The sequence below is a fragment of the Monodon monoceros genome, unplaced genomic scaffold, assembly GCF_005190385.1.
Source record: "Monodon monoceros isolate NGI ecotype Baffin Bay Population unplaced genomic scaffold, NGI_Narwhal_1 Super_Scaffold_18, whole genome shotgun sequence".
Taxonomy (NCBI): Eukaryota; Metazoa; Chordata; class Mammalia; order Artiodactyla; family Monodontidae; genus Monodon; species Monodon monoceros.
In genome coordinates, this window is record NW_021703774.1 from 24,167,993 (window position 1) to 24,194,347 (window position 26,355).

Below are 26,355 nucleotides of genomic sequence, written 5' to 3' on the forward strand. Positions count from 1 at the left end.
CTACAGAACTTTAACATTTATTCATTCATCCAATACATATTTACTGAGCACTTAATATATTCTAGAAAGGGCTGTAACGGTGAAATAAACAAAAATCCTTGCCTTCCTGAATTTTGCATTATTTATTCTTTTTTCCACAGGTAAAAGATTTGCTGTCCAAAACCAAGAAACCTGGAGGGCTAAAAGTAAGGGAAGACCAACAGCTGGGCTTTTATGTGGATGGTCTAAAGTCAGTGCCTTGTGAGAACTATGCCCAGATTGAAAGACTGATGGAACAAGGAACAAAAATAAGGACCACAGCTTCGACCAACATGAATGCCAGCAGCAGCCGGTCTCACATGGTCATCACCATTCAGTTCAAGCAGGTGAGATTCAAGTGGATGCCATTGTCCCCACCTCCCACCAAGGGGGTCCAGGGAAAGGTTCCCAGTAGCGTTATGGGCTGGTGAGTATTATGGAATCTTTTTAGAGTTGATCTATGGATTAAGGTGGCTCTTTCCAAACATAGACTATAGGGTCAGAAGCAGGAGAAAGTGAGGCACTTGTCTTCTTGCTTCCCTCCCCCGACATCCATGCCCCCCAACCCCGGCCTAAGTGAGCCCGTTACTAACAGAGGGGTGGCAGTAAGACCTACCAGATCCCAGAAATGCCCCTGAGACTAAAGACTGCTTTCCCTCAAGTAAATTCGATGCTCTGGGAAACAGGTTTTGACCCCCGAATTGATCAAACTGTGGAGATATGAGAGTGGGTCTGTGGTTTGTCATGGAGAATTCTACTAGTAGGCTCTGTATGCATCACCAATATAATAATGCCCAACTTTCAGATCCATGAGCCTAGCCAGATACTGAAGTGTCTTTCTGATATTTGGAATCACAAAGATAAAGTCTTTGAAATCAGGTAATCCATGTAACGCCCCACTAAATAGAATCTTTGATAAACTAGAGCGCACTTTTCTCCTCCATTCTCCTTGGTGGATATCACCGAGTGACCTCTACAGTTATGGACAATTTGATTCAGACATGGTTATTCACAAAGCCTGGTTAAACATTTAGCTACAATTTTACCACCTCCATCCCCTAAGCCACAGCACTAGTAATAGATAAAACAGTAATAAATAAAGATTGTCCTGCTCTAACCAGGAATAGTGGAAAAACACTAGACCATATATGACTCTGTTTACCAGCTCTGAAACTTTGGGAAGTAACTTACCTTTCCTAAGTCTCAGTTTCTTGTTCTGTAAAAATGAGATGAATAGTTATCCTCATAGGAATGTTGAGAAGTTTAAATAGCATTCTGCATTTTAAAGAACCTTGTAAACTTTTAAATATTATTCACTTAATTTTACCATGTTACTGAAATTCATAAACTTTAAATATGGTTTTCCCTGCTATTTTTTAAACTTGATATTTTAGAGGCAAGAGACAAAATTAACTGGAAAAGAATGATTTTACTCTGTTTATTGGTGTCAGTAACAACATTAACACCTATTTATGTATGCCAGGCATGGTTAGAACCATTACATCTATTATCTTTTACCCTCATAACATCCCCAAAACATGCTATCATCCTTATTTTACAACTGAGGAAGCTGAAACTCTGAAAAGTTAAATCATTTGTTCACAGTTACATGACAGAAAGGGAACCTGTGGCATTCTTTCCATTACATGACTACACCATCCTGAACAGTTACTTATTTTGCAGATTTCACAGTAGATTTAAAATACTTATTGATCACAGAAATACTAATATCTAATATATCATTGAAAGTAGCTTTGCAGAATTGGGAAGAGGCAACTGAGACATTTGAACCTAGTAATGTTATTGTAAAATGTCATTATAAAGAGGATGGCATTTTAACTTGCAAATTTTATTACATCTTTTTTGAGTGTGAAATACAATTAGAAAAAATATTCTAGAATGTAAAATAGATTGTCTTCTTGTGTAGTCTGCTGCCACTCTAATAGCATGACCTGTGTTGCTTTCCTACAGGTTTTTCTAGACAGAGACCTCAGCAAACAATCCAGTATTAATTTGGTGGATTTAGCTGGAAGTGAAAGGCAGAAATCTTCAGGATCTGAAGGTGACAGATTGAGGGAAGGATCACGAGTTAACTTAAGTTTAACCAATTTAGGAAATGTGATCAGGTAAATAATCAGTGGATAGGTACTTATTTGTGCCATAAAAAAAACTCAAATATCAAAATTTAGATTAATCATGACCCTTGGTTCATGACCCACTATCATCATTGGTTCATTCCTGGCCCTCCTGTAGATTTTATTTTACACTAATTAATTGCTTTTAAATGAAATAACAAACACTAATAAAACCACCACCCAACCCAAGAAACAGGTGGTATTCCTCTCCTATTCTCCCCTTGGAGGTAACCACCATATTGAATTTTATGTTTAATCTCCCTCCCTCCCTACTTCCTTCCCTCTTTATTTTATCATTTCTTGTTTTATCGCTTGTGCACATTATTATTTATTAGTAGCACTGATTTTTGAATTTTATAAAAGGGTAAAATATTATATTGCTTTCTGGATCTTGCATTGTTAAGGTTACTTAGGTATAAATTACATATAGTAAAGTGCAGAAATCTTAAAGGTTCAGCTCAATGGATTTTTATATATGTATATATCTATGTAATTACCATCTAGATTGAGATATAGTACATTTCCCAAACTCAGAAAACTCCCTCATACCTCCTCCTAATTTTTAATCCTAACAAAAGGAATTGACCTTTGTTATCAAAGATTAGTTTTGCCTAACTGTATTGATTTTCATAAAAATGAGATCACGTATATCAGGTCATTGTCTTTTATTTATTTGTTTGTTTATTTACTTAATTTATTTTTGGCTGTGTTGGGTCTTCATTGCTGCACGTGGGGGGCTCTCTCTAGTTTCGGCAAGCAGGGGCTGCTCTTTGTTGCGGTGCGTGGGCTTCTCATTGCAATGGTTTCTCTTGTTGTGGAGCACAGGCTCTAGGCACGCAGTCTTCAGTGGTTGTGGCACACGGGCTCAGTAGTTGTGGCTCGCAGGCTCTAGAGCACAGGCTCAGTAGTTGTGGCACACGGGCTTAGTTGCTCTGCGGCACGTGGGATCTTTCTGGACCAGGGCTCGAACCTGTGTCCTCTGCATTGGTAGGCGGATTCTTAACCACTGAGCCACCAGGGGAATCCCAGGCCATTGTCTTTTACATCTGGCTTCATTCACTGAGGATTGTGTCTATGAGACTAATCCATGCTGTTTCACTTAGCAATTATTAATTGTTTTTCATTGCTATGCAGTATTCCATTATAGGAATATACCACTATTTATCCATTCTCCTCTTGTATGGGCATTTAGTTTGTTTCCAGGTTTTGACTATTATGAATAAAGTTGCTATCAACGTTCTTGTACAGGTACTTAGGGGAAAATAATTACTCATTCCTCTTAAGTACATACCCAGGAGTAGAGTTTGCTTTTAGATTCAACATTATTAACAATATCTATCCATGTTATGTGTGGCTCTGGTTAATTTATTTTCTGTTGTTTTACTAAATGTCCTGTCTATGAGATTCATCCATGTTGTTACAGTAGCAGTTGTTACTTCTTTTTCATTATTGTGTAGTATTCCATTGTGGGAATATGCCACAATTTATTCCTTCATTCTCACGTTAATTGGCATTTTGGTTGTTTCCAAGTTTGTTTTTTGCTATTACAAACAGTACTACTATGAACATTCTTGTATAAATCATTGGGTATCAATATTTCAAAGTGCTTTTGGTAGAGACAAAGAATTGAAATTTTTGGGTTTTATATATAAGGTGTGTGAATACCTTATTTTTCGAGATGGTGACAAATTGTTCTCCAAAGTGGTTGGACCAATTTATATTCCCAGGAGCAATGTATAACATATCCCGTTGATCCACATCTTTTCTAAGGCTTGGTATTGTCAAATTTCTTGATATTTACCAATTAAGTGGGTATAAACGTATTTTACTATGGTCTTGATAGCATTGGTTACCTACAAGCTGGAGCATCATTTGATTTGCTTATTAGCAATATGTTTCCTCTCAAAATACCTGGTCTTATGTTTTTCCGATTATTCTATTGAGTTATTGTCTTTTTGATCGATCTGCAGACATTTTTTACTATTTTTATTACTCTTTTCTCAGGTATATGTATTATAAATATCTTCTCCCAGTTAGTAGCTTGACTTTTCACTTTTTTAAAGGTGTCTATTGATGAGCAGAAGTTATTGTTTATGTTTTGCATTTTTGCATTTTCTTTGTCTTGTTTAAGAAAATTTATACTTAAGTTCCTATCCATTTGGAGTTGGTGTGTAGTAGTGTAAGGTGGGCATCCTTTTTGTTATTTTTTCCTTATCGATTACCAATTTTTTCAGATCATTTGCTAAGTAGTCTCTCCTTTCCCCAATGATCTTCTATGCTACTTCTGTTACATGTCAAAATTCAATATATGCTTACTGTTCCTTGGCTCTTCAATCTGTTTGTCAACATCTAAATATAATAAACACTTTATCCTATTCCTGGATAATATGAGTATCTCCATCCTACATATGCTATTTTTTATATATATGTTAATTCTATTCTTCTTTAACCCCGAAAGACATTATCATTACTATCTTACACAGTTAGTGTTCATTCACGTCTACTCCTTTTTTATTATTTTTATTCATTCCTTCTTAAACATCAGAGCTGCTCTGTAAGATCAATTTCCTTCTGGTTGAACTATGTTCTTTAGAATTTCTTTTAGTGATCATCTGCTGATGGCAAACTCAATTTTTGTTTGGTTGAAATTTCTTTATTTTACCTTATTTTTGAAAGATAATTTTGCTGAGTATATAATTCTGGATGGACAGTATTTTCTTTCAGCTCATTAAGGATACCATTCTCCTGGTTTCTATTCTTGGTCTAATCGCTATTCCCTTGAAGATAATCTTTTTCCCTACCTGCTTTTAAGCTCTTCTTTTTTGATGTTCCCCAATTTCACTATGTTGCATTTGAGTGTCAGTTTGTCTTTATTTATCCTCCTTGGAATTCCTTAGCCTCCATAGCTCTGTGATAGTGATTTTCATCAATACTAGAAAATTCTCAGCCATTATCTCTCACATATTGCTTCTACCCATTTTTTTTCTCTTTTCTCTCCTGAAACTTCGATTAAACTATTTGAATCTTCTCACTCTGTCTTTCATGTCTCCTAACCTTTCTTTCTTGTTTTCCATCTCTATGTCTCCAGGCTGCAATCTGGATTTCCTCTGAACTATCTGGTTCACTAATTCCCATTATGGCAATGTCTAATTTGCTGTTGAACCTATCCATAGTGTTTTAAATTTCAATTATTGTATCTATTCCTTTCTAGATGTTCATTTTGTTTCTTTTCTAAATCTGATGGATTAATTTTTTAGATTTCTTTTCTCTGTTTGTGATTATAATTTCACAGAGATGGGATTTCCTCCCTGCCCTTCCCCACTCTCTTCAGTGACAACACTACTTTCTCTATAGTGCCCTGAGCAGGGCAGGAACTGAGCTGTTATTTTTCTTATTCACTGTTACTTCTCTTATTCACTGTTACTCTGATGCTGTAGTCCTATGGGGTCCTAATGCTATGGGATCTTCCTAAGGCAGTATGAGAGAAAGGCAAGAAAAGGACTTAAACCCACTCCCCATTCCTATCTTCACCCTGCTAGCCACCCTCTTCCTCAGATCACAACCCTTCCCTATACATAAATTTACAATAGCCTGCAGGCTCTGGGTTTTCCTCCAAAGGTTTAGTGTGTTAGTGCCTCAGATCTGGGCTTCCCTCTCTGTTATGGTTTCCCCAGTGCTGACCTTGGGGATAGAACCAGCAGCCTGTGCTGCTGTCTTAACTTCAGCATCTTTGTACAGAAGGTGTCTCAACTATTGGATATTCCTTAGAGTCATGTCTCTGGTATATGGGGTCGACAAGGGGATTTGAGGAGTGTTTCTGACTTATCCACAGGGAAGCAGATTTCTTCTTGATACATGTAAAAAATTTTGTTGTTTTATATTTTCTTTTGATTCAGTGCTCTGGCTGATGCAGCCATGGGGAAGAAAGTCTTGCACATTCCCTACAGAGACTCTGTTCTGACCAAACTGCTCCAGTCAGCTCTGGGTGGGAACAGCAGAACTACTTTGGTAAAGTGATTTTCTTACCACATTTTAGACTGTTTAGACTCATGTAGCTGTCATTATTGCTGTTGTTTTTATTATTATTAAAGTTATTCTCTGTGGACCACTAAACACAGCACTCTGCATTGATATAGCACGTTCTGATCTATGACTCCTGGAGCTCTTTCCATGGCGATGTTCAAATAAAGTTTCTATAGTGCTAATTTTGATTTTTTAATTTACTCTTTTCTGGTTCTCTACAGAACTATATATTACTTTTATTATCAGGAAGAAACTAATACAGTTTTAAAACTAACACTAACAATGTCACGTTATTATAAATCAGCAGTCATTCCATGGCAAGACTGGAATCAATTTTTGACTGTTTTAGACACAGGGCAGGTGCTTAACCTGGAGAGTAGCCAAGTCGTGTCATCTCAGCAAAAGACTCCAGACTCTATTATTGAAAGTTTGCCAAGTGGTACCGTGTGCAGTGTGTTAAGTCAGGGCACTCCGCTCTCAAGCTTCAGATTAGGGAAGGAACAGAACTGGGCAAGCTCTGCTTCCAGCCTCATACTGGCCTCCAGTCTGTTGTCCTGATTAGGAGAGAAACGCCTGCTGCTGGATCTGTCTTTATCATTTATTCTTGCCTAACTCTTTTCAAACATTTTGGTTAACGTTTTTCTGGTTGTCAGTACCTGTGGGCCTCCCTGGGCCATCCCCCAAGAGCCTGGACTAAAAGAAGGCCCATAAGACTCCTCTGAACGTTAAACATCCAAGCTCTTGAGGCTCCATGGCTCCAATCCCAGTTTTAGCATACTTACCATGAGACCTCCTCTTCCTCCTTCCTAAAGTGAAGATAACAATCTCGCCTTGGAAATACTGCTGTGGTGATTAAATGAGATGATATAATGAACAAGCTTTAAAAGCTGAAAAGCTGGACAAAGATAAAGGATTAGTCACCAGGCCCTTATGCTCTGAATCTTGACCTTCAGGACTATAAGTTACAAGCTGCCACCTGGGCAATCACACTCCCCCCTGTTCACCCTCAGTGACCCTGCCCACCTCCAGCTCATCAAAAAGTTTGTTTTCTCATTTGAATTCTAGAACAATTAAGCCAAAGTCAATAACCAGACTTGAAACCATACAAGTGGCTACTCAGTAATGATTTATTGATTGGTCTCTGCAGTGCCAGTGTTCAAAGGTCATTTAAATCCCCGAGGAAATCTGCTGGGGACTCAGTGCTGAGGGACACGTAGTACAGAGGTTAGCTGCACAGGTGTCAAGTCAGGGCTGGTCCAGGTCCCAGCTCTGCCAGTTATTATCTGAGTGACCTTGACACATTATTCTTCTCTAAGCCTGAGTTTTCTGTCTGAGTTGTAAAGTTTGAACAGTACCACAAATTACAAGATGTTCCTTGACTGTTAGTTGTGTAATATCGACAACAATAGCTCTAAAACCTTATATGAAAACCAAAATCTGAGAAGGTTATTTTTTACAGATAGCAGCCATAAGTCCGGCTGACATCTGCTACGAGGAAACTTTATCAACATTAAGATATGCTGAAAGGTACGTTTATGAATACTTATTATCCACAGTGGTTCTAGGTTCTAAATCTGGCAAATTCTTCTAGTACCCTTATACTGGATGGGTTGGCGTCTTGGGAAGGGGTCCAGAAGAAGGAAGAACAAAAGGATTTGTGAGAGAAGAGTGAGAGAAAACAAAACAAATAAAAGGAGGTCAAACTGGGGGCTCAGGACCCTCCTGAGCCTGTCATTCTGTCACTCCAGCCCTGGATGGGGGAGGAGCCGTGGGCTCAAACCCATGGGAGGAAGCACTGATCCCAATCCTGATGTGGTCACTTATCTGTCCCCCTGCATTTTCCTGCCACATAGCATGACCATTCACAGATTCCCCTTCTGTCGTCTGGGACACACGTAGAGCATAGTGACAGGCAGAGAATTTTTGTGCTAATAATAAAGATGAGCACATCAGAGGCACTCCCAAAGTTGGGAACCAGCCCCCGGCTCTGCAGCTTTCCCTGAGCTGCTTCTCATTTCTCCAGGTCCCACGCAGCAGGTCACAGGCGTCTCCTCCCTGTGCGGGTAGAGCGGGGCTGTCACTGCTGGTTCCCTCCCTTCGGACTGGCCGGGGAGACAAGCCCACTCGATTAGCCCCTGCAGGACGCTGTGGAAGAGCCGAGTTCCTGCCTTTCAAGGCACGTAGGAGCCTACTCCTCCTGACCTGTCTAGGCAGGTGAGGGTCTGGGGAGAGGAAGCCTCCAACCAGGGGTAGAAACCGCGTGCCGCCACCACCCCTGCATCGTATTCATGTGGCAGATTTGAGAATCCACCTCTGCAGTGTTCCCATCAGGTCCTTTCAGGAGCTTGGAATTCTCAGCCTGTGTTCCAGGCAGCTGCAGCTGGCATGTGAAATGGACTTGGTTCCTATTCGAATGGGTACGGGCCTGTGTGTCAGAATCTGGCCCTGCCTGCCACGGGACCTGACCCTCGCTGGCCCTCGGTGACCTCACCTGCTGACGGAGGTGATACCTCACTCTCTGGGTGGGGTGAAGACCACCTGAGATTGTTCATGAACCGTTTCTGGCTAAGTTCTGCTTGGCATGGGGCTGAAGCTCAAAAGTGGTAGTTGCTGTGATGTCCCCAAGTAATCGCCTGTCCTTCTGGTCTTCCTTTGGCGTCTTCTCAGGGAGGGGCCCTTGCATTTTAGTCACGAACACTTGCATTCTCATTCTGCGCTGCGTGGTCTCGATATCATCTGACTCCAGTAGACGTTTTCTTCCAGCATCTGTACCACTCAGATCTTGAATTTTCTCTTTAGTAATATTTAGAATGGTCATTTTCTCTCTGCTTATCAGATGTAAATCTGTTGCTAGCACTTTTGACGTGAGACACTGTGTGATGCAGAGGAAGGAGAAAATGGTCCCCAGGGGCCCTGGGCTCCAGGCCCAGATCTGCCGCGGCCTGTGCGACTGTGGGCTTGCCTTGGAAACCCTCTTCCTCAGTGAAAGGAGTAAGGTTGCCAGATTTAGCAAATAAAATATAAGCCGCCCAGTTAAATTTGAATTTCGGATAAAGAGCAAGTCACGTTTTAGCATAAGTGCGCCCCATGCAGCACTTGCTGGGAGTGAACTAGGTAATCTCTAAGCCCACTGCTGGCCAGGAGCACATGGCAGAGGGTCACGGGGAGCCTCCAGGGTTTGTGGTGCTATAGCAGCAGCAGCAGCAGTGACTGAAGAGAGTTTTGCATTAACCAAGTCAGCCCAGCTGGGGGAGTGTGTTCAGGGCCCAGAACACGTGGCGGGCAGGCTCCAGGCCTCGGTTGAGCTGCTCCTATTTATTTGAACCCTGGATATCTCTGAGTCCCTTCTGGTCTTCATGGTTTACTGGAACCTTACATGGTGGAGTTTCGAATCACTTGGGCATGAAAGGCTCCCACTTTGACCTTCTGAGACCAGAGCCCGGTTTCCAGCCAGTGATCTGGTGGTACTGCTCCAACTGCAAAAGGTCCAGGGCCTGGTTGTATGTCCACCTTTGCACAGGGCTAAGAAGATCCGGAACAAAGCCGTGGTCAACACCTCGACCCTGATGAGAGAGTCCAGGGCACAGAACAACAAACTGCTGCTTGGGTGTGGAAACTCCAGAATGGCAGGTAAACCGAGTCAGGAGTCAGCGCGGGTCCAAGCCAGCAGCCAGGAGGCTGGGAGCGGGAGGGAGGAAGGGAGGGGCCGTGGCCAGGTCCAGGCCTGGGGGCCAACCCCTGGGTAGAGTCTTAGGGGAGCCCTAGGGCAGGTTGCGGCACCCCTGGGCCTTTGTCCAGGACATTTTGGCCTGAATGTAGATTCACAGCAGTTATGAGAAATAATGGCCTTGTCCTTTTTTTTTTTTTTTTTTTGCGGTACGTGGGCCTCTCACTGCTGTGGCCTCTCCCGTTGTGGAGCACAGGCTCCGGATGCGCAGGCTCAGTGGCCATGACTCATGGGCCCAGCTGCTCCGCGGCACGTGGGATCTTCCCAGACCGGGGCACGAACCCGCGTCCCCTGCATCGGCAGGCGGACTCTCAACCACTGCGCCACCAGGGAAGCCCTGGCCTTGTCCTTTTTAAATGGTCATTTTAGTCTCATTTTTTTTTAATTGCCATTTTTATTTTGAGGTTATTCTTTCCACCGGGACTACTTTTTCCTTACCAGATTTGGACGGTGGCCCTAGGGGCGTTTATTCGGCTGATGGCCTCATGCAGTTAAGTGATGTTTGGAGCTAAGAAGCACTAGCCCCAGCACCCTCTTCTAAGACTCTGCTCAGCCCTGGCTGCACGTTAGAGTCACCTGGTGACTATGCGCCATCTGGACCAATTAATCCATCCCGGGGGCAGCAGTGGTTCTTAAAGTGCCCACCTTAAGGTGGCCCACCGTGCAATTATTGAGGACCACTGCTTTGAGTGAAGGCCTGAGATTTCAGCATGGCAGCATGAGGTGTGTGTAATTTTATGCCCATGAACAATTTAGAATGGTATGGATGGAAAGGGCAAAATATAAAACTGTTGAAGTAGAATTGATAAAAACGTTCAGCATCAAAACAGCCAGACCAGAAGGCCTGAAAGCCCTGCGCTCAGTGCTCTTAGTGGAGTGTGCCCCCACTGTCATCGTCCGGCCCTTGGGAGCCGTTCCCCTTGCCCGGCCGGGCTCCCTCGTGCCACACGGGCTCTCTGTCTGGCGGTGGCAACACTTCCCAACCACAACCCGCTCCCGCATGCACACACACCTGGCTGCCCCCATGGGTGTTCTGTTCGAGGACAGGTTGGCCCCATCTGGCATATCTCTGGGTTCCCAAGTCCTGACTCACTAAGGCTTCAGACTCAACCACGCACTTCCTAAATTAGAGGCTGTGCCCACATCTGGTCCAGGCATGACTCTGCTCTGTCACAAATCTCCGTACCTCTAAAATCTGGACATGCGGATGTTCACCTAAATATAGCATCTAATTCCCATTATTCATAAGCACAGACACGGAACGCATGAAAAACAAGGTAAGATAAATTTTTGATTCTTCCTGAATCCCCTGACTTCACAGGAATGCCCTGAAATGCTCTCACATGCCCACATGATTAAAAAAACAGATTGCTGAGCTTCACTGCTCCTCCTACAAAGGACCTCCCTGCTCTAGTTTCCTATGAATTAAGAGGTGATCCTAGTCTTTTTTTTTCTTTTAATTATTGAAGTACAGTTCATTTACCATGTTGTGTTAGTTTCTTTTTTAAAATATATTTATTTATTTATTTTTGGCCGCGTTGGGTCTTCGTTGCTGCGCGCAGGCTTTCTCTAGTTGCTGCGAGCGGGGGCTACTCTTTGTTGCGGTGCGCGGGCTTCTCATTGCGGTGGCTTCTCTTGTTGCGGAGCACAGGCTCTAGGTGCGTGGGCTCAGTAGTTGTGACTCGCAGGCTCTAGAGCGCAGGCTCAGTAGCTGTGGTGCACGGGCTTAGTTGCTCTGCAGCATGTGGGATCTTCCCGGACTAGGGCTCGAACCCGTGTCCCCTGCATTGGCAGGTGGATTCTTAACCACTGCACCACCAGGGCAGCCCTGTGTTAGTTTCAGATACACAGCAAAGTGATTCAATTATACACCTACACATACGTATATATATTATTTTTCAGATTCTTTTCCCATATAGGTTATTACAAGACATTGAGTATAGTTCCCTGTGCTGTGCAGTAGGTCCCTGTTGTTTATCTATTTTATATATAGTAGTGTGTATATGTTCATCCCAGACTCCTAGTTTATCCCCCTCCCACCTCCCAGCTATCCCCTTTGGTAACCATAAGTTGGTTTTCTATGTCTGTGAGTCTGTTTCTGTTTTGTAAATAAGCTCATTTGTGCTATTTTCTTAGATTCCACATATAAGTGATATTGTATGGTATTTCTCTTTCTCTGATTACTTCACTTAGTATGATAATCTCTAGGTCCATCCATGTTGCTGCAAATGGCATGATTTCATTCTTTTTTTTTGGCTAACCTTCCGTTGTATATATGTACCACACTTCTTTATCCATTCGTCTGTGGATGGACACTGAGGTTGCTTCCACGTCTTGACTGTTGTGAATAGAGCTGCAGTGAATATCCTAGTCTTTATAGGACTTGCCAAGTGCAGTCAGTGCAGTTCTATTTCCCACTCCTACTGAGAGTGCCATGTTTTGACTGAGACATTCTGTGCCTCACCTTTGACACTGCAGACCTTAAACTGGCCTTAAATTGCTTAAAGTATCTCCCTCCTTCCAGAGCTGCCAGCCTGTTGGCTCAGGTCTCCCACTGATCAGCTGAGCTGGGTGCACCAGCTGGAGCAGGCCCGGAGCGAATGGCAGCAGTACTACGTGGCCATTGCCCAGGTGAGCTCACCACCTCCACCTGCCGAGGGTGGCAACCTGGCGGGGGGGTGGGTGGCCTTGCCCCTTACCCAGACAAGCGCCCATGCTTGGGTTGATGCCAGGTGGATAATCAGGGTGAGGTGTATTATGTATAATATGTGAATGTGACATGTTATATGTGATGTATGACTTAATTAAATTATTGGCAGAGTTGGGGAGAGAATGACAGGGCATGAAAGGGAAGGAAGCAAAGAGGCCATGAGGCTGAGGATAGAATTCAAGGCTGTGGATAATTAGAATTTGGGGAGGATCTGAGGAATATGATTGTCTTCTGGGGTCTATGAGTTGTGACCCTGAACCACGTATCTGGTATTCACCGCCAATTCCAGATCATAAATGGGCTGGGGTGTGAACTTTGTACCTGGGCCAGGGAGATGCCCTGTCTCCCATGACCTTCCTCCCCAAAGCCACGAGGCTCTGGACAAACTCCAAAGTCATGGGCCAGCCCTGGAGGACTTTAGAAGTGGTGGGAGGGGTCCAGTCCAGATTCCAAAGGGCTCATGGTGCCAGAATAGATGTGAGCTCCAGGCGGAAGGAGTGGAGTCGGGTGGAGGTCTGTGGCAGCAGGGGGTCAGGTTAAGTTAGGGTCCAAGAACTCTAGAGGTGTGGATGTAATATGGCTGCACCCAGCAGCCAGAAGGGCCAAGAAAGTAACAATCCTGTGTAAGGGGTACCTGGGTTTGTGACCCTTGGCTGCAGGGGTCAAGTAGGATCCAGAGTGAAGAACCTAGGACTCTGTTCTGTATGGACAGTTAGAACCAGAAGGACTCTCACCTTCTTTACTCTTTATGAGAACTTCAGGATTTAAAAGCTTTCCTTGTGCCTGCATAGTTTATTCCAGTTCTGCTTGACTATCAGACCTCTATAACCGCAATACCAATCAACACCTGTATTAAAAAATGAAGCGCATTTTGGTAACCAAGAGAGGGCGATGCAATAGGCCCCATTTTGCTATCAACACCTGATGGGTGATGAGCTCGCCAAAGGACTTGGGGGAATGAGATGTAGGGCAGATGGTTTAGTGGAACCCGGGAAGAATTACCCAGGCGGAGCACCAGAATGGGGCCTCCTGACAGCTGGGGATGCCGGGGGCCTGAAGAAATGGCAGGGGTAGAAACCAAAGTGCAGGGAACCATGCGAGAGCAGCTGGGAATGGTGAACAGAGTCGGAAACCGGCTGTGCTTTGCAACAGTCCTGACGGGATGAATGCAGGCCCCCGACTGCTGACCTGCCAGGATCGCACCCGCTCTGTCAGCGAAGCCCCTGGCCACACTTTCCTCCTCTGGGTTTGCTTTATGGGGTGAGTTGACGGGATGCACAGACAAACAGCTCCGAGGAGCAGTGGATAGGAAGGAACATTGCCTTCTGTGCTGTGCTGCCCTGTCTGGCGAGGAAGTCCTCTCTCTGTTTCTCCTCCAGGAGCAGCAGATGGTGAAGACCTTCCCGCACCTTCTCAACGTCAATGAAGACCCGCAGCTCACGGGGGTTCTCAAGCACTTCATTGAAGCTGGTACTCACTCCTCTAGACCTGCCCTGGTCCTGCTCATGCTTCCTGCCCTTTTTTTCTTTTTGATTTTTTTTTGTGGTAAAATACACATAACAGGGCTTCCCTTGTGGCGCAGTGGTTGAGAGTCCTCCTGCCGATGCCGATGCTGGGGACACGGGTTCGTGCCTCGGTCCGGGAAGATCCCACATGTCACAGAGTGGCTGGGCCCATGAGCCATGGCCGCTGGGCCTGCACATCCGGAGCCTGTGCTCCGCAGTGGGAGAGGCCACAACAGTGAGAGGCCCGCGTACCACAAAAAAAAAAAAAAATACACATAACAGAAGATTCCCCATGTTAACCGTCTTTGAGGGTAAAGTTCATTGGCATTAAGGGCCTTTGTGTTGTTGTGCAGCCCTCACCTGCACTCATCTCCAGATTGATTCTGTCTTCCCAAACTGAAACTCTGTCCCCTTTATGCAATAATTCCTCATTAGCCCCTCCCCCAGCCCCTGGCAACCACCATTCTACTTCCTGTCTCTATGAATTTGACTATTCCAGGCACTTTGTATAAGTGCAATCTTACAGTATTTGTTCTTTTGTGTCTGGCTTACTTCACTTAGCATAATGTCTTCCAGGCTCATCCATGTTGAAGCCTGTGTCAGGATTTCCTCCCTTTTTAAGGCTGAACAATATTCTATTGTATGTGTGTACCACATTTTGTTGATCCATTCATCCACTGGAAAATGGCACCAGTATTTAGTCCCATCTGGCTTTCCCACCCTAGCCCTGTGCACACTCAGGACAGGAGAGGCTCATGCAGGACGGCAGTGGGGGCTGAATGAGGGGGCAGCCCCAGGAGGCTGGTGTGATGCTCCCAACACTGTCCTTGGGCTCAGTCACTGGACAGAAACAGAGCTTCACAGACCAGGGCCTTCCCTGTGCCCAGGCTTCAGTGGGTCTCCTAAGGCCCAGATGCAACAGTTTCTTCCTCCAGAATTCCCATGAAGAAGGTAGAACTTTAAAAAAGTTAGGAAATTGAGACATTGGGGTTGACATATACTCACTACTATATATGAAGTAGATAACTAATAAGAACCTGCTGTATAGCACAGGGAACTCTACGCAATACTCTGTAATGACCTATATGGGAAAAGAATCTAAAAAAGAGTGGATATACTTATATGTATAACTGGTTTGCTTTGCTGTACACCTGAAACTAACACAACACTGTAAATCAACTACACTCCAATAAAAATTAATAAAAATTCATTTAAAATAACAATAACAAATCCATTAAATGTTAACATAAGTGACACATTCTTAAATAAAAAATATTTTCCTAAACAAACAAACAGAAAGTTAGGAACATCACAAAAAAGGTAGAAAGTAGAACAGTTATCCCCAAGGCAAGGTGATGTCCATGTACCATCATGACTGAAAATCGCAGTGAAAAAATCCCTTTACATGATCTAATTGGAGAGGATATGGCACTTCCCAAACATCAAACATGTTAACTTACTAATGTCAAATTCTGAAAAAATTTGAAAACAACTTACCGTAATTGTTTTCAGGTTCGTGTGATGCTGGTCAGGCAGCTTCAAATGCCATCACTCTTCAAGGTTTGGGGTAAGTTGACGTGACCCAGCACCTCTGTCCAGCATTAGAGAATTGCGACCACTGCATCCAGAGGAGACTCTCAGAATTCATCCAGTCGTCCTCAGGCCAGGTCACAGACCCTGCCGGACAACCAAGGACAAGATATGACCAGACCTTCCTCGGGACCGACTCTAATGCTTATGGAAGATCACCTTCAGAGGGTTTTCTTCTGTCACCGAAATCCCTTGTGCTGCATTCACTTTGTTTCCTTGGCTCTGAGCTTGGACATGAGTAGATGGGGCAGGAAGTGAAGAGAGTTAGGAGGACAGGCCCTCTATGGGTGGCCTATGCCTTTTGTGGTCCCACCACCAAGAGCAAAGCATCCTTAGATCACTGTGCTCAGAGCCCTCACCAACCGGCAAAGGCAAAGCCCAGACTTTGAGCTGATCCCCTCCCTGAGGACCCCTCAGGATCCTTGTAGGAGCCCCTGTGGAACCCCAAGGCGGGTTCGTAAACTCACAGTGGGGCCCTACCTCCGTGGCCTCTCTCCTGGGGAGGCTGCTGCTCCAGGGTTTCTTTCCCTCTTCCAGGACCACTGTGTCCTTACTGCCCACAGATTTCCAGTCAATAGACTCAATCAGCCCCTACAAAGAGGGACCTTACTGACCAGTCCCCCCGACATACCTCAGCCCTCCTGAGCCCACCTGGGATGTGTGTATGTGTGTGTTTGTGTGTGTGTTGGCGGCTGGAAGGGGGGTGGAGAGGGGAGGCGGGGGACCTGTGGGCACTAACTCACCCTGACCGCTGGCCTCCAGGCCCTTTGCCCTGATTGTTCCTGGGGACCCCCTCATCTCCCTTTCCAGACCACTTCCTGCAGCGACCCTAGTCTAACACACAGGTCTGGAAAGGCTGAACTCCAGATGAGCTGAGGGTCAAACCTTCCCACAGGACCCCTGAGCCCCAGGCAAACAAGGGCTCCGGGTGGTTGTTGTGTGTCTCGACTTCCCGAACATTCCATGACAGCCAAGGAGTCCAGGAACATTCTAGAACAGCCAGGAAGCCGGTCATTCAGGGCACAGAGATGACGTCTGTTGGGCAGCCAATCTGACACCTCTGATACTGACTCCAAATCCTATAGCATCTCAAGTCTGGATTTGTATAGATAAAGACCAAGAACCAGACCTAAACTTCTCAGCAATATGTGGCCACATTATTAAGTCACCTTCCAAGTGTCTCTTCCTAAACACCTATCTTTCCATTTCCCCTCCTCTCAATCCTACAGGCCTGTGCAACCCCTGAGGGATCTAGTACTGGGGTGGGGGAGGGGCAGGGTTCCACTAAGAAATGATTGCTTTGTTGTGTCCCCGCTGGAGGGCAGAGTCCCTCACACCCACCTCTCCATCTCCACCCACTGAGCCAGCACACAGGAGCCCCACAGGGCTTCCTTGGCAGCTGTAGGGCTTACCTGATTGTGCAAATGACAAAGAACGATCTAAACTGTTCACTAAAATCGTAATTTATTTGGTCTCTTAGACACAGTCTTATCCTTTTAGAATTTCAGATAAACACGCTTCCTTCACAAATTCAGATGGTAAAGTGACGGTGACTCCACACGGCAAATGCAAGGTCATCGTTAACGGGGTGTCCATCACGACCAAGACGAAGCTGCAGCATTTGGTAAACTCTCCTGCGGAGCCACAGGGTTTCTAAGTTTGTCCGAGGGAGCTGGAGGGAGGTGGGCAGGGCTGGGAGCTAACGCCCTCGTGTCCCTCTGCTACGTGTCACAGTGATGACAAGGTCACAGCTGTGGGCTCAGGAGACCTGAGATTAACTCCCCGTGTGTCCTGGGGAAGTCACTTCACCTCCTTGGGCCTCGCCCATAAAGCAGAGAGGGGTGAACTAGGTGATCGCCAAAATCCTTCCAGCTCTAACCCCCGTATGACTTTTTAGATTTTTAAAACCTGCCGTGGAAAGGGACTGCCAGCCCCTTGCCAACCTCGGGCTCTCCCCGTCTCCTGCCACCACCCCGGCCCGAGTCCCAGCAGCACAGGGGCTCTAGGCCCCTCTCCAGTCCCTTTTCCACCTGTAGCCACAGAGAGCCTTTTAGACAAGCACACTGGAGCAGGCCACCCCTTTCTCGGAAATCCTTCGATGACCTCCCTTTTAGGACACCCGAGGGAGCCGGCCCATCTCCTGCCTCTCTGGCCTCACTGCTCTGCCTGGGCTTCCCTTGGTCACACGACCCCTTGGATGCTCAAAACGTGCCAGGCTCTGGTGGGCAGCGGCCTTCTCAGCCTCGCCGAAACTTAACACACTTGACGTGTCGCCTTAAATAGTGCACCTTCCAGGAGGTCTTCTCTAATCCCCAGTGTAAATTAGGCCCCATACACTCTGCGGAAGGCCCGCCCTTTTCCTCCCAGCATCCCGCATGGGCTGGGCTGTGATTACATCGCTGTGATTACATCGTTAGTTCATCAAGTCCCGGAGGGGAGGGATGGGTCTGCCCGGTCCCCACCGACTCTCAGCGCCTGGTGGAGAGTGTGGAATAAAGGAAGGAGTCAGTGAAAGCACGAAAAAGCAAGAGGCCCCCTCTTCCCTCCTCGTTTATGGGTCTCTTTCCTGTTTGGGGGATAAACAGGGTCTCAGGATTTACACAGAGGAGCTGGCTCACCTCCTCTGGCCTCTTCCCTCCGAGCCCACTCTCTCCTCCCTAGGACCGAATTATTTTGGGATCCAACAGCGCCTACCTCTACATCGGGTTTCCTTCAGAGCGAGGCAGTGAGGACTTGAGCAGATTTGATTATGACTTTTTCCAGCTGGAGAGAGCGGCTTCGGAGGGAGTGAGTGTGGACACGCTCGGTGAGCAGCCTGGGCCTGACTGCTGGCATTTTCCATGGGCGGGTGTGAAAGCAGCCACTTCCACTGTGTGCTCTCCTGCCTTCCTTAAGGAAATAATCTTTTAATTGTGTCAAAATACAATGTTTAGGAAAGTAAAGGTATGATTTTCATACAGAGTGAGCACACGTCAAAGATTTGTTTCGAGGAGGAGAGAGTGGCTACAACGCTGGGATAGGAGGATGCTGAAATGTGCTTGCTGGGTCCGGCACAGCTAATTCATGCCTTCAGGGAGATAATCTTCTCCTGGACAAAAATTCATTTCAGTGTGCCAGTCTTCTAAATTTAGTCTTCTGTAAATTAACATCTAACGGCTCAGAGTCTGGCCCTAATCAGTAGTCAGTACTGAGGGTACCCCCTGCCCCCTTTGCAGCCCCCTGGGGGACCGGAAGCTCCTTACACGGGCTCTGCTAGGAAAGGGAAGTCATCCTTTGGCCCTATCTCCATGCTTTGTATGACGTCTTGACAGCTCTCCCTTTTGCCCCTGAAACCTTTTCTTCTGTGGTCACCATGTGGCTCTCTCATGGGCACACTTCCCAAAGCATCTTGGCCAAGAGTCAGCCAGCCTGTCTTTGAGCTCAGACGCCTTTAGCCCCAGTTCTCTGGAGCCCCTTGCCAAGGTGGGCAAGCATTTTGTGGGTTATTCTTAACTCTGACATTTCTTGAAAGGTACGGAAAAGTTTCAAGAGTAGTGCACCGAACTCTCAAACACACTCTGCTCAGATTTCCTGTTTAAATATTTTACTGCATTTGCTTTATTATATATGTATATGTGTGTGTATATATATATGTACACATATATATATATAATTTTTTTCCTGAACCATTTCAGAGTAAGTTGCAGACATGATGCTCCTTTATCCTTAAACACCACATTGTATACTTCCTAAAGGCCAATCATTTTGTATAATGTTCCTTTGTTTGGGTTTTTATGATGTTTCCTCCTGATGGGACTGGGGTGATACATTTTTGGCAGGAATGCCAGCAAAGTGACGTTGTAGCCTCTGTGCCTCACATCAGAAGGCACATGGTGTCAGGTTGCCCATTTTTTGTGATCACTTGGTTAGGGGGGTGTCTGCCAGTTTTCTCCACGGTAAAATGACTAATCCTATCTTTTTAATTAATAAATATTTTACGGGGAGAGACTTTGATATGTAGGTATCCTATACCTCATCACACTTTCATCCACTAATTTTATCATCCTTTGATCATTGGGTGATTAGTATGATTTTTGTCAAATGGTGAATTTCTAGCTCCACCATTTCTTCTACCTTTATTTGAAACAATGTTACTACAAGAAATGTGTTCCCTCCTATTTATTTGTTTATTCATTTATTTATGTCACTGTGAACTCATAGAGTCCTGTTTTACTCCATAAGTTATAAGCCGTTGCTTTCATAATTTATTTTGATGTGCAAACTGTCCTGGATTTGGCCAGTGGGAGCCCCTTCAAGCTGGATTCTGTGTCTTCCTGACATTCCTCCTCATTCTTTAAACACTAGCCTACTTTCTGGCATCAAAAAATGTTCCAGGTTTGTCTCGTGGGCTCTCAGTCCCAGCTATGGTGTCAGTCATTTCTCCAAGGATCCTGATTCCTTTTGGTGGAGAGGGACATTTATAAATCAAGATCTGGGACTATGTGTGCAAACTGCTGTATAGGTACATGGTTCCCACACACATAGCTTCACCTATTCTGTAAAACCATAAGTTAGTAATACCTCCAATTCCAGTTCAATACCACAGGGTTTATTTTTATCTTTCTCTTGGTGGGCGAACATAGTATGTTTGCCCATTTTCTCCATCTGTCCTCTGGATTCCATCCCTCTCACCTTCTCAAGCATTTGTCTCTGAAGAGCCCCCTCCTCTCACCCTCCTGCATCACTGAATGCTCTCCATGGGTCATTCTATCACATGCAAACATGCTCCACTGTCTTCCACCATAAAAACAAACACTTAGACCCACATCTCCCTCGAGCTACTGCCATATTTCATTTTGTTCCCTTTTATAGAAAACTAGGAAGTTGTTTCCATTTTCTCATCTCCAGTCTGGCTTCTGTCCCACTCGTGCCTGACCCTGATCCCTCTGCATTCCAGATCTAGCAGGCACTTGTCTGCACACATCTTACCGAGGTCTCAGCAACATCTTACGTGGTTGAGCCCTCTCTCCTTTTTGAAATATTTGACTCTTGGAACCGTATGTTCTCCTGGTTTTCTTCTAGGCCACTTCTTCCACATTCCCTTTCCCGGCTTCTCCTCATCTTACCCATCTTGAAATTTGGAGAGCCCCAGAGCTTGGACCTTGGGACTCTTCTCTAGATGGATGCTTTCCCCACTCTGCTCTCATCATTCTCAGTGGCTCTAAGTGCCATCTGTGCTGACAACCCTCAGCTCCTCTGTCTTCTTGCCGTCCCTTGCTATCTCTTGACACCCCGATCCAGCTGCCTTCTTGATATCTCTGTTTGCATGACTCACAGGCATCTCAACATGAAAGTGTCCAAAACAGAGCCTTGACTCCCCACTCACTCCAAGCCTGTTCTCATTCCCAGGACTTATCATCTTGGCAAACAACTGCTCAAGGCAAAAATCTAGGCCTCCTCCTTTCCCTCACGTCTTCATCCAGTCTGCCTTTTCTCCATCCTCCTGTACCACCATTTCAGTGCAAGCAGTCATCTTCTCTTACCTGAACAGTGTAGTCGTCTCGGAACTTATCAGATCATGATACGCTTGGGCTGCAAAATATTCACCAACTTCTCAGTGTTCTTAGAATAAAACCCAAACTCCCTACCACGTTCTTGAAGGCCCTTTATGATCTACCTCATGCTCTCTCTCCAACCCCATCTCACACCACTCTCTCCTCACCCCAGTTTGAACCTCACTGGTCTCCTTTCTGCTCCTCCAACACATCAAGCCCTTTCTGCCTCAGGGCCTTTGCACTTATTGCTTGTTTTTCTTTCCATCTTTGGCTCATTTTCATCTTTCATCTCTCAGCTCAAAAATTACCTCCTCAGATAGATCTTCCCCTTTCTTGGCTTCGTTTGTTTATTCTTTCTTATTTAACTCTATTTCTGTCCTAGCATTCATCACATTTTAAAATTATTTTATTTATTAGTTTGACTATTATTCATTTGTCCACCTGAGAATATAAGCTCTAGCTGGGATTTTTTTTTCTCTTGTTTACCCATTCACTTATATATTCCTTCACTCAACAAGTATTTACTGAGCTCCTACTATGTGCCAGATGTGGTTCTAAGCCCTGGGGATCCAGCAGTGAGCAAAGAAATGCCCTGTCCTTACAGAGCTGACGAGAGCGGGTTCACTTCTGAATCCCCAGAGTCTGATGACGGCCTAGCAATGGGCCTTCAGCAAGTGTTTGTTGAATGAATGATGAATGAGATTAACCAGATCAGCTCCCACACAGAAGCTTAGTCATGCACACGTGCATGACCTAGGGCCCAAATGTGGGCACGTCCTGCTCTGATCTGTCTGAGAACAGCCTGCCCCAGGAGGCCCATGCCTGGACATCGGGTTCCCCCCAGGGCAGGGTAGGCTGGGGTCTGTCCTCCCCACTCACCTCCCAGCCCCACCCAGGGGCCTTCTGGGCCTATAGAAGCTACGGCCCAACAGCTAAAGATGCTGACTGGGAGCCTGGAGAGACGGTGATGAACAAAAACCAGATCCTAGCCTAGAATAAATTACAGCCTTAGGTTTCTGAGTCAAAGCCTCCCCTTATCCTCTCAGCCCAGCCTCCACTGCCCAACAACCTGGGATTCCTCATCCGTAGGAGCATTCAGGAGCTCTGGCATCTTCCTTTGTCCATCTCTTCCCTCGCCTCAGATGGAGGCTCTTGACCACCTTACCTCCCCTCCCATCTCCAGACCCCGGCTCACTCCCCTCAGGGGAGGCCATGGTACCAGGGCCCCTGGAAGCCATGTGAGCTTGGGCTCCACTGAGGTCTCTGGCTGTGCTGGGCTTCCCAAACGAGGAGCATCTCACGTGTGCCGGTACCTTCTCTCCAGCCCGCGCGCCCTGCCTGAACTTGCCTTATAAACCCATGCTTGGAGAGCTGTGGGGTGTGCCTACATATGTGCAAAATAGTTCCTCCCTTTTTCGTATACCAAAGATTTTTCTTCAGAATTTTAGCAAAATAAATTGACGGCACACCTGGCCTCCCAGCCCAGGGCTGGCAGCACAATGAGGTCGAACAAGCCCCAGACGCTGGGCTGAAGGTGCTCAGTGCCAGCAAAGACTGTAGGTCCTCAGCAAGGCGGCTGCTGGGCAGTTCTGGGGAGTCAGACCTCAGGGCAGGGAATCCCTACATAGTTGAGAGCTCCTGGCACAAGGCAGCACCAACCGAGGTCTGGCAGGGGGATTGGCTCACCCTTCATCTCCGTGATCCCCTCCTCCAAGCCACCCCAAGCAGAAGTAAGAACAGGTTGCTTCTGTGCCAGCTGCGGTTCTCGAGAAATCCCCAGACCTTCCTTTAGCCAACTGTATTCTTCCTGCCCCAGCCACCTCCCTGGAGAGTGTGGAGCCACCTTGGGTCAAGGACCCTGAGACCAAGATGGGAAACTGGAGGCAGAAGGCCTCCTGTCACAATGCTGCCGAGATTCTTGGGTTAAGTTGAGCAATTGCTTAAGTAAAGCCAGGCAGTGTCCTCTCCTCCTCACTTAGTTTTCTTTCTTGGTTTTTGTTTGTTTGTTTGTTTTATTACATGCTTGTAATTTTTTTTGTGTGTGTGTGGTACGCGGGCCTCTCACTGCTGTGGCCTCTCCCGTTGCGGAGCACGGGCTCCGGACGCGCAGGCTCAGCGGCCGTGGCTCACGGGCCCAGCCGCTCCGCGGCGTGTGGGATCCTCCCGGACCGGGGCACGGACCCGTGTCCCCTGCATCGGCAGGCGGACTCTCAACCACTGCGCCACCAGGGAAGCCCGCTTGTAATTTTTTTTAACTTTTTATTTTCTATTGGAGCGTAGTTGATTAACAATGTTGCGATAGTTTCAGGTCTACAGCAAAGTGATTCAGTTATGCATGTACGTGTATCTCTTCTTTTACATGCTTGTAATTTTAAAATGTAAACATTTGGTGAACAGTTGAATGAACGACTGAATGAAGGAACCAAGGAGTGTGTAAATTTATTCATGGCTGAAAAGTATCCTAGAACCAGTGAGTGACTTTCCCTTCCTCTCCGATCTTTCCTAGGTGCTGTGAACAGTGGGGATGGCAAGGCAGACCCCAGTGTCCTGGCTGTGTTCCAGGACTACATCAAACTGATGCCGCTGGTTGCAGAAGCAAATCAAATGAGTGAAGAGCTGAAGAAGGTAAGGCCAGAAAACGGTAAAATCCCAGCTCCAGAAAGGACCTCAGAGAACAGGTTCAATGCACCCCTCACTCCCATCGCCCTGCACTGGCTTCATGGTGTAGACACGCCTGACACGTGGGCCTGGAGAGGGCGGGTGCTTTGCCCAAGACCCCACAGTGAACTAGTGACAGGGCCTCAGCCAACACCCGGGCCTCCCCAGTCCCAGCCTCGAGTCCGTTCCTTCCACCTCTGGCCCCCACGGCTCTGGGACCACCAGGACCCCAGACCAACATTAGCTTGCCATGGCCACCCCACCCCAGACTGTCCTCCAGAGGCCCTCTCTGGGTGCAGGCACGCTGGTGGCTTCTCTGCCACAGAGAAGGCCTGGGCTGGCATTCGCTGTCTGGTGACACAGGATCTCAATCATCGGGAAACTTGCATGAGATTCAGTCACTTTGGTGAGGCCTACACGTGTTAGTTCCAGAATACTGTTGAGAAATTCTGGTGCTTTGGCTTTTCTCTTGATGGAAATTCCAAGGAGCAAGAGGTGGACCATCTTCTTTTAGAAAGCCTGAGTGTGGAGAGAATGAAAAATAAATTTCAAAGATGGTATAGGCTGATGAAAGTAGGATTATTTAGTGAGAAGTCTTTTTCTTATCAGGGACTTAACATGGAGCTGAAAGTGAAGAACTTAGCGTCGTCAGATTCCAGGGGCTGTGACCTACAAAAAGAGGTCATGGTGAAGGTGACCAATCAGAGGACTCGTCAGGTGAGGCTGCTCCTTGGGGGCAGGTGTGAGACTCCACAAAGAGTTTCTGAGGAGCTTTCCTAGGGATGCAGGTTAGTGTTACTTGCTACAGCTTGTGGAGACCCAGCGAAGGGGCCAGACAGGTTCCAAGTGTGAGTGGGACTCTGGGGGACAGCCTCTGGGGAGCGGGGACCCTCTCCGTGATCCCCTCCTCGGCGTCTCTCCCCGACAGCACCAAGACCTGGGATCTTTCCCACGCACGGGCTTTCCCACCCATGCTTTCTGCTTATTTTTATCATGACTCCAGAGCTTTAGAACCAGAAGGGAGCCTGAGAGTGTGTCCAACGGATAGTGGTGTTCGTGCGAGTGCCCGAGGGAGACAGAGCTGCCGTTCTGAGCAATGAGAAAATCCGCACTTTCACTAAGACGCCAGAAGAGGCCGTAAACTCCACTGGCTGGTCCATTCCCATTTGTGGCATTGCTCACTGTCAGGAAGGCCCTTCTTAGGCACTTCAGACCCCTTTCCTTTCCCTCTGCCTAACAGAAAAGAGTGGGCCTAGAGTTGGTGTCCCTTATGCCTTCAGAGCAGCCCTCCAGCCAAATGTTCACTCCCTACTGCATCTTCAGAGGATGTGCCCCTAATTCTCAGGTGACCTTTGGGTGGGCTGCTCCCTCCCAATCCTTGGTGTACACATGCCTCCTTAGCTGTGAGTCTTGTAGCAAACATGCCTCTGGAGGAGGGGCTGGCTGTGGCTGGGGACTTTTCCGTCATTGGATGATCTGCTCTGCCGAACGACTAACTGGTGCTTCTCTGGGTTTAACTTTTCTGCTCGTTGCCCTAAAGTTGCCAAAATTTTCTGGGTCAAGACCAATCTTTAAAAACTTTTTAAAATTGTGAAATATGACAAACAGAGAAAAGGTTATGAATGTATCTGTTCACATGGTAAACGCTTGAGTGCTCATCAGCCGGGCCAAGGGGCTTTGTGTCTGCCAGGTGCTGGGGACACCAAGACCACTGCTCGAACTGTGGGCGCCCGGAAGGCACACCCGAGCAAGGCCGTTCCTGAGCCACAACCCCTGAGATGTGTTCCTGTCCTTTTCTTCTTTTTCTCTGACCAGCACCGAGGTGGCCTCCCCTCCATCCCCTAGAGTTGGAAGAAGGCAGAAACATGTCTTGTCCACCCAGGCTGCTACAGCAATATACCAAAGACCAGTGCGCTAAACAACAAACAGTTATTTCTCACAGTTCTGGACACGGGAAGTCCGAGATCATGGCAAGGGCAGGTCCAAGTGTCTGGTGAGAGCCCACCTCCTGGTTCGTGGATGGTTGTCCTCTTGCTGTGTCTTCACATGGTGGAAGGGCTAAGGGAGCTCTCTGGGGGTCTCTTTTATAAGGGCACTAATCCCACCATGTGGGCTCCACCCTCATGACCTAATCACTGCCCAAGGCCACACTTCCTAATACCATCACATTGGGGGTTAGGATTCAACATATGAATTTGGGGGGCATACCAACATTCAATCCATAGCAGCATGTTTGATGCTGGCTCACCTCACATTCCCAGTGTAGCTCTCAGGGGTCTCAGTAAGACCCCACATCCTGGAAAGTCAGCCTTGACTTCTATGCCAAGTCCCATGAGGCCTTTGGAGCTGAACCTTCAATGTGTGTGTGACTTTTGTTTAATCTGCGAATGCCATCAGGGCAAAGAAGCTTTGGTGATCCAATATTCCATATGCTCCTCTGGGGCCAGGCGTTACC

The 26,355-nt window shown here is 46.5% G+C and overlaps 1 protein-coding gene across 1 annotated transcript in view; it reads left to right on the top strand.

Moving 5' to 3' along the window:
- LOC114897812 (kinesin-like protein KIF28P) overlaps window positions 1–26,355 on the top strand; it is a 60,823-nt gene that overhangs the window by 16,111 nt on the left and 18,357 nt on the right. Inside the window, exons 3-14 of the mRNA XM_029226888.1 lie at window positions 141–365; window positions 1,990–2,144; window positions 6,050–6,161; window positions 7,636–7,703; window positions 9,697–9,806; window positions 12,428–12,534; window positions 13,993–14,083; window positions 15,631–15,685; window positions 17,209–17,332; window positions 18,370–18,514; window positions 23,749–23,867; window positions 24,510–24,617. Of these exons, the coding sequence (XP_029082721.1) occupies window positions 141–365; window positions 1,990–2,144; window positions 6,050–6,161; window positions 7,636–7,703; window positions 9,697–9,806; window positions 12,428–12,534; window positions 13,993–14,083; window positions 15,631–15,685; window positions 17,209–17,332; window positions 18,370–18,514; window positions 23,749–23,867; window positions 24,510–24,617 (1,419 nt within the window). The remainder of the gene's footprint in view (window positions 1–140; window positions 366–1,989; window positions 2,145–6,049; window positions 6,162–7,635; window positions 7,704–9,696; window positions 9,807–12,427; window positions 12,535–13,992; window positions 14,084–15,630; window positions 15,686–17,208; window positions 17,333–18,369; window positions 18,515–23,748; window positions 23,868–24,509; window positions 24,618–26,355) is intronic.